The sequence below is a fragment of the Aotus nancymaae genome, unplaced genomic scaffold (assembly GCF_030222135.1).
Source record: "Aotus nancymaae isolate 86718 unplaced genomic scaffold, 86718_ANA_hifiasm-v0.15.2.pri h1tg000072l, whole genome shotgun sequence".
Taxonomy (NCBI): Eukaryota; Metazoa; Chordata; class Mammalia; order Primates; family Aotidae; genus Aotus; species Aotus nancymaae.
Window position 1 is genome coordinate 3,440,338 of NW_026988487.1, and position 8,178 is coordinate 3,448,515.

At 55.9% G+C, this 8,178-nt stretch overlaps 1 protein-coding gene across 3 annotated transcripts in view; it reads right to left on the reverse strand.

The window, feature by feature from the left end:
• SAMD14 (sterile alpha motif domain containing 14) overlaps window positions 1–7,872 on the reverse strand; it is an 18,134-nt gene extending 10,262 nt beyond the window's left edge. Inside the window, exons 1-2 of one of the 3 annotated variants that reach the window (XM_021666807.2) lie at window positions 7,219–7,872; window positions 3,312–3,366 (exon numbers count right to left, since the gene is read on the reverse strand). In XM_021666807.2, coding sequence (XP_021522482.2) covers window positions 3,312–3,354 — 43 coding nt within the window. In that variant the 5' untranslated portion in view covers window positions 3,355–3,366; window positions 7,219–7,872. Of the gene's footprint in view, window positions 1–3,311; window positions 3,367–5,232; window positions 5,522–7,218 lie in introns of those variants that run through there. The other 2 variants (XM_064367516.1, XM_021666808.2) reach the window with 2 other exon arrangements.
• Window positions 7,873–8,178: the final 306 nt, after the last annotated feature.

An 8,178-nucleotide genomic window follows, 5' to 3' on the forward strand; every position in this document is an offset into this window, starting at 1 on the left:
TTACTTCCTTTTAGGTGTCAGCTTTCCCATGTGTAAAATGGGATACACTAGCACTATCTTCCTTATGGGGGGTTGTGAGCATTAAATAAAATAATCCAAAGACAGTGCTTCACCATAATGCTATGACTTAGTACGAGCTCAACAGGCTCTCGCTGGTGATGGCATCTGTGGGATCAACTGAATTGCTTATACTGATACCTGTATGTGTATCTGCCTCCACCTTACTTCCCACCTCCGTCCCTGTGCTCCATCTCTCTCCAGCCCTTCTTTGTCTGGCCAATCAACTCTGACACATCACCCTCTGGCAGCCGCACCCCACTACCATATGGTCACGATACGGTCCGGATATGGTCGCCATACGGTCCGGATATGGTCGCCAACGACTGTCTCCTCCTGCTGGCCTTCATGCTGCAGAGGGTGAAGCCCTTCCCTGTCCACTGTATATTATGAGAGCCTGGTGCGGCACCTGGCAGGGAGCAGGTGCTCAGGGAGTGTTGAAGCAAAGTCACACTTCCATGGAACAGTGCATGCTTTGGCGGAGACAGACTCCAGACACACTGGTGCTGATGAAGGTCACCTGCACGCACAAGTCACATCCCATCACACCCACATTTCAATCCTCTGCCCAGCACTCCCCACCATCTAGTCTGTTCCCTGTTTATATATGTGTGCTTTGATCATCTGTTCCCCCTGCTTGCCCCTGCACAAGAATTTGAGCTCCATGAAGGCAGTGATTTTGTCTGGCTGGTTCATTGCTGTCTCCCCAGAGCCAAGAACAGAGCCTGATGCATATTAGGAGCTCTATAAATATTTGTCAAGGCTGGGCATGGTGACTCATGCCTGTAATCCCAGCACTTTGGGAGGCTGAGGCAGGTGAATCAGCTGAGGTCAGGAGTTCGAGACCAGCCTGACTAACATGGTGAAACCCTGCTTCTACTAAAAATACAAAATTAGCTGGGTGCAGTGGTGCATGCCTGTCATCCCAGCTACTCTGGAGGCTGAGGCAGGAGAATCGCTAGAAGCCAGGAGGTGGAGGTTGTGGTGAGCCAAGATCGTGCCATTGCACTCCAGCCTGGGTAAGAAGAGCAAAACTCCATCTCAAAAATAAATAAATAAATAAATATTTGTTGAATGGATGAAAAGATGGGGGATACTGGGAGGCTACTACTTTAAATGTAGCAGTCAGGCTGAGGTCCCAGAAGCCATAAAGAGCCAAGGTCATAGAAAGAACAAGAAAGAGTTTTCTAAGGAGAGGGACTGGCACAGCCTTGGACTTGGAGTGCCTAGGGAGCAGCAAGGGACCAGCACAAGCTGCGAGGGGACAGGAAGGGACTGGTTGAAGGGGAAGGGTGGACACAGGGGGCAACCTGCTGGTGTTTCCAGCCCCTGGGGCTGAGCTGGGGGAGGGTGCCCTCTGTTCCCAGCCCCCTCACATAGAATTTCCAGGCACTGTCTGGAAGCAGCAAGGATTGAAGGTCGAACCACAGAAAAGTAAGAGCTAATCCTTATTGAGCTCTTGCTGTGCTAGGCACTGTTCTAAGTGCTTCACAATTACTAGCTCATTTGAGCCTCCCCACAGCCCTATGAGGAAGGGACTCCATGAATCCCCAGGGCAGCCTTCATTTGCCCCGCAGCATAAAGCTGGTGAGGAGCCGGCCAGGGTTACAGACAGGCGGTCTAGCTCTGTTGATAAGCATTAAGCATGCTACACCCTCTCTGAAGCAGAGATGGGAAGGAATTTTGAGTCCAACCTCATTGTATGGATTGGAAAACAGGCTCACAGAGGACAGGAGGACACGTTTAGCTGAGGGTACAGAGAGAGTGACGGGGAGTGGCTCCCAGGTCAGTGCTCAGGCCCCTAGCTGGTGCCCAACCAACTCAAAACGGAGAAGGGCTCCTTGCTCCGGACTCTGGGCCACGTTGGCACCATGGCCATCTTACCTTGGAGGGGCTGGGGAGCAAGGGGACGCCTAAGGGGCTTGGTGGTTTTCAGGCAAGTTGCGGCCAGCCTGTCCTGGGTCCTCTGCTCTGCGAAGCTCTTCCTCCAGCTTCTTCTATCTCTTCCCTTCTCTGCTCCTGCCCTCTTTCCCTAGCTCCTCCCCCCTCTCTCTCCCTCTTCCTCCTCCTCCCAGCCCTGGGCAGTGGGAATTCATAAATATTCAATGGCCTTTCACAACAGGAAGCTGGGAGGACCCAGCTACCTCTGCAGTGAGGAAAACAGGCAGGAGTTGGGTGGGGAGGCCAGAGTAGGGAGGTGGGGGAGTAGGGGCAGAAAACCCAGGGAAGGGAGAGCTCATCTCCGTCAGGCCTGTGTGGAGACAGACTCAGAGACTGTGGCCCTCAGGCAATTCAAGGCTAGGGGAGCAGAGGAGACTGGGACGGGAAGCCGAAGCCGCAGTTCCTGGTATGGCTGGGGGAGAGATGAGGAAAAGGCAGGCAGGAGAGGAGAAACCGGGGGCCCTCTGGCAGAGGAGCCCCTCAAGGCGCAGGCAGCTCTCCCCCTCTCCCTCATTCCTCCAAGTTCCTTTGCTCACCGACTCCTCCTGACTCCTCCACCGGAATCCCGCTGGGAAACCGGCTTTCCGCCCCAGTGCATGCTGGGAACGCTGCCCAGCTGGGGTGGTCTCTTTCTCCAATCCGCACAACAGAAGACTGCAGGGGGTAAATGATGGTACCGTGGCGTGGGCATGCACCCCAGTGTGTACTGAGGACGCGGGCGTGCAGGCCAGCGTGAGGGGGTCAGCCTGAGGGTACGGAGGCTATGTGTGTTAGGCATTTGATTTCAGCACACAACCAGGCAGGGTGAGGTCCCTTGCACTTATTTATGCGTCTTGGAGGTAATGTGTGTCATCTGGGCTGGAACGTACAGGTAGGTGTACAGGATCGTGACTAAGAGCAGGAAGTCAGGCAGTCTGGAGTTCTAGTCCCAGCCCTGCCGCTAACTTGCTATGTGATCTTGAAAGCCAGTCACTTCAGCCCTCTGTACCCTACACTCCTGGTCTGTAAACTGGGCTGACTTCTAAGCGTTATTGTAAGGCTTAACTAATACAGTGCATGGGAGATGGGGGTGCTTAACCTAGTATCTGGCATAAGCACTTAATAAATGAAGATCTTTATTGTTATCACTGGTGCGTCCACTAAGACAGTGGTGCCAAAGGGTCAGGCCACAATACACACACACACACACACACACACACACACACACACACGCCGCCAAGAACCCCCTTATCCCCTTCAATGCCTAGTGGCCCAGGAAGGAAGTACTCTATGGCTGTGTCTATTAACTAGAGATAGAACCACACAGAACTTACCAAAAACCTCATCTGCGGGTTCTCGGAGCTTTGAAGAAGCCATGACTCAAGACAGCTGGAGAGGACAAGAGGGTAGAGAGAGAGAGAAAAAGAGAGCCTGAGTAAGAGATTAAAACTAGCTGAGGCAGGGGAGATGCCGAAGGCTACCTGCTCCAGGCTTGCTGGCCCTTCCCCTTACCTTAGAACACTTATTCTGGCCCAGAAGCCACTGGACTCATAACCCAGATTGTGGGCGCGGGGGCAGGAGGCATAGTAGGAGGGTGGGGAAAGACGCAAATCCAAGGCACAGACACAGGCTGAGCCCTGTGGTCCTGGTCCACTGATTGGCTGTGTGCCTTCACGGGGGTCACTGAACTTCTCCCCTTCGCGGTTTTGGGGCTTTACATCATTAGCACCGCCTAAACACTTTCAATTATCATCAACTGTGCAATCAAATCTGGGAGAAGTCATGGAGATTATTAAATCCAATCCTCTCATATTGCAAATGAAAATACAGAACGGGGAGTGACTGGCCCAAGATCACATAGCAAGTTAACGGCAAAATCAGGATCAGGACCAGGTTCTCCCATCCATCTACTTACCTATGCACTCATTCATCCATCTACCTGCCTACTCATCATCTGTTCACTCACCCATCTATCTACCCATCCATTCATCCAACATCTGCCCCCATCCACCCAACATCTGCTGCCATCTGTCCATCCACCCATCTCTGCATCCATCAATTTCCATCTCTTTTCCAATCCTGCCTCCCCACTCCCTATACCCCCATCACTGGTGCCCTCGCCACCTGCCTTTCTGAACATGAGCTGTTCAGGAAGCTGGCACCATCAGCAGGGCCACTGTTCCAGACACAGTTCTCACAGTTCTTGACAGACTCACAGATGTAGGAGGGTATAAGGAGTACACACAGCGCACAGTGGACAGCCAAACCTCTATGATGCATCAAGTATGTTCTCGGAAGAAGTGTGAATGGGTAGGGTTTTTTTGTTTTGGTTCAAGGTTTTTTGGTGGGAAGCAAGAAGGGAGGGCAGACAGGGAAAGATACATGCAGCTGAAACCATTTGAATAGGCTTTCAAGCAGCTGTAGGATTCCAGTAGCCCTGGGGAGCCCACTGGCTAGGGATACTGGATGGGGGGAAAGTGAAGAAGCTCAGGGGCCATTGATGGCTTAGGGAAAGGGGAGGCTGCATGGCTGAGACATGACCTCCAATTACTTCTAACACTCAGGTCCCCAGGAGAATGGCAAGGCACGGGGCTAGATCATACATGTGTCAGATATAGGAAGGCTGGGCCACATGCCTGCTGGGGTCTTTTCCAACTCTTCTCTTCTGTTATTACATAGACATCATCTACCTTCACTCTGGCCGGGCTTGGGAATTTTCATATCCCCACTTTACAGATGTGAAAACGAAGAAACAGGAGATGAGAGGCAGAACTAAAGCCAGGCAAATGCTTATAATCCTAGCTACTCAGGAGGCGGAGCTGGGAGGATCTCTTGAGCCCAGGAGTTCTAGACCAGCCCGCACAACATAGTGAGATCCTCATCTCAGAAATAAGTAAGTAGCTGGGCGTGGTGGCTCACGCCTGTAATCCTAGCACTTTGGGAGGCTGAAGTGGGCAGATCAACTGAGATCAGGAGTTCGAGACCAGCCTGGCCAACATGGTGAAACCCAGTTTCTACTAAAAATACAAAAAATAGCTGGGTGTGGTGGTGCAGGCCTGTAATCCCAGCTACTGAGGAGGCTAAGTCAGGACAATCACTTGAACCTGGGAGGTAGAGGTTGCAGTGAGCTGAGATTGTGCCATTGCACTCTAGCCTGGGTGACAAGAGTGAAACTCCATCTCAAAATAAATAAATAAATAAAGGTAACTAACTAAATAAATAAAAGCAAAAAAATAGTAAGAGGCAGAACTCCACCTTGAGCCAGGGCTCCTGCCCCTCTGCACTTTCCTAGGTGATGATCTTCAGTTTCGGGGTGGGGGAAGGGATAAGTGTAGAGGGAGGGAAACTGCTCCACACTGACCAGGACTGGGAGAAGCATCAAAACCACCTCCAGATTCCATAAATGCCTGGGACTGAAAGCAGAAAATGAGGTGCGGAAAGGGGCCATCAGCGAAGTAGATCCTCCAAGAACCCTCCTGCCATTCTTGAGCTCCAGGGGCTACCAGCAAAGATCTAAAATGTGTTTCTTCCTGTCCTGACAGGCCAGATGGGAAGGGAGGCTGACCCTAAGAATAAACCACATTTCCTCATTCAACCACAAAGCCTTATCTGGCTAGGACCCAGCTGCCACCTCCTGCAGGAAGCTGTCCTAGGTAGCCCGCCCTCCTCTCATTTGTCTGCATAATTTCTAAATCCATCCTTCTCCAACCACTGGGAAATGGGGAATTCTTCATACTTCTCTGATTCCTTAAATAGGTCTCATCTCTCCCCACCTAATCAGACGAGAACTCAGAGAAGAGAGGGTCCATGTATTCTTCCGTCAAACTAGGGACTCTCTGAAGACAGGAACTGCCTCTCCCATCAGAAAGGAGGCTCTCTGAGGGCAGTAGTGTTGTCTCTTCTCTGCCTCTGAGAATGAAGATCCTGTGTTCTTTATTCAAGAGCCCAGTCCAGGGTGGAGATCCTCCAGTGGCTGCAGTGCTCATCCTCCAGGCAGCCTCTGGGCCGGTCTGGAGTTTCCTGCTCACAGCCACTCTCAGGCCATCCTGATTCAGCACAAACTGCTCTCTTCTTCACTTCAACAACTTCCTAGGGTGTATACGGGACCCTCCCTGCACTGTCTCCGGAGGGTCACTAGACCCCTCCCACCCAACCCTCTCCTTCCAAAACTAAGCCTTGAAAAATTAGACACCAAACCCCGCCCCCACTCCCACTCCCACACACACCGCACACTCACACACACACATTCAGCCAGGTAACTGCACAAGGGTGGAAGTGAACCAGTTCCTCTGGACACCCTTCACCGAAAGGCTGCCAATCCCGGAGAAGGAGCACCGATGACCTTTGACCCTTCTCTGGGAGACAGGGAGGCAGGTGAGCTCACAGCCTCTTGGGACCCAAGGGGAGGAGAAAGAAAGAAAGGGCGCACAATTCCTGGGGAGGGAAGGGGAGCGGAAGGAAGTGGGGAGTAGGAACCGAGACAGACACACAGACTGGCGGAGAGTCCACGGGGCTGCTGAGAAGAAAGACAACAGACCGAGAGTGGGGCCAGGAGAAGCGGCATAGGGGACAAGGGCTCCCGCCGCCCTGAGTGACGGCCGAGAGTGGGAGAAAAGGGAGAAGCCCTGCGGGCGGGCGAGAGAAAAGGGTCCCTGAAGAGGAGAAAGCGACAGAGAGAAGTGCACCTGGGAAAGGCCGGGAAGAGGTGGATGGGAAAGGAGACGGGCGGTGGGGGGGCAGCTGTGGAGCCGGAGAGGTGGTCCCCCTTCCCACATGGCTGCCGTCCGCCGGCCCCAGGCTTGGGGTAGTTCTCAGGAGTCGGACACCCCCTCAAAGCACTGCTGGAGATGGTGTGAGGCTGGGGACAGGACACCTACTCCACTCCCAGAGCCCCTCTTCCCAGGCGGAGCCCGGGGTCTAGTTTCTCTCCAATCCATCAGCACAACGCGCCGCCGGGCAACAAAGAGTTAAGCCCTCTCCCCCTCCCCCCACACCAGCTTTTTATTAATTTCTCCGGGCCTCGGGCGGGAGGGAGGGGATTAGGGCCGTAAATCCTATCTCCGCCCCCTCCCCTGACTGCCCGGCACCTAGCCCCGTACGGTCCCCCTAGGGATAGGGGAAGAAAGGCCCTTGTCGCTTGGCCCCGTCCAACCCTGCTCGGGGTCCCATCGGGGTCCCACCGCTGGCCCGAGTGGCCCCAGCCCCGGCTCCCGGTCCACCCCAGGGCGCCCGGCCCCTCACCTCCGGCATCGGTCATCTTCAGCGTCTGGCGCCCCGGGAACCCCTCAGGCCCATGGTGCTCGAGGCGGGGGCCGGGCAGGAGAGGGGCGGGGGGGACCGTCACCCCGGCCGCGGGGGGCTACGGGCGGGCTCCAGCCGCTCCATCCCTGGGGTTGGGTGGGGGTGGGGTCGGCGGGGAGGGTCCCGCAGCCGGAGGGGATGGAGGGCGGAGGAGGTGGGGAGAGGGAGCAGGTTCTCTGGAAGCAGGAGGCGCGGGCGGGGCTGGACCAGGAGACCTGACGGGAGGATGCTCCTTGTGTGTGTGCGTGCGTGTGCGTGTGCGCGCGCGTGTGTGTATGTGTGTGTGTGAGAGAGAGAGAGGAGAGCGAAGAGCGAGCGCCACCTCCCTCCCCGCCCCCGCCGCCCGCCAGGCCTGGCCGGACGCGGAGACCCGCCTGGCAGGGCCGATTCGCGCCGCGTGGCGTTGGCCGGGGTCCGCGGGGGTCCCCGGGGAAGAGGCGTTGCGGGGGGCTCGTGGCGGGGAAGCCGGGCGCCCAGGAGACAAAGAGTGGGAGGGAGCGAGGGGGCGGAGGCGGGGGAGGGCGGCGGGGCGGAGGCGGCCCGGCCCGGGAAGCGGAGTTGCAGCTACTTCTCTGCCCGCGGGAGACACGGCGCACCGGAGTCAGAGCGGGTGGGAGCAGCTGTGGGGCGGCCCCGCCGCGGGACCCACGGGGCTTCCGCCCGCTCTGCAGGGTCTGTTAGGGCTCCGGATTCGCTCATTCATTCAACAAACGTCCGCCGGGGCGCCGAGGCTGGAGGGGACAGCGGTGAACAGAACCCCCCGCCCCCCAGCACCGCTCAAGGCCAGCGGGGCATTAGGGGGCGCAGATGAGTGGGGAGGCCCTCACCAGCTCGAGTGCTGTGGGCCCGGCTCACAGAGGGAAGGGAGAGCGCACCCTTGGCCCGGCCTGGGTCCCAGAG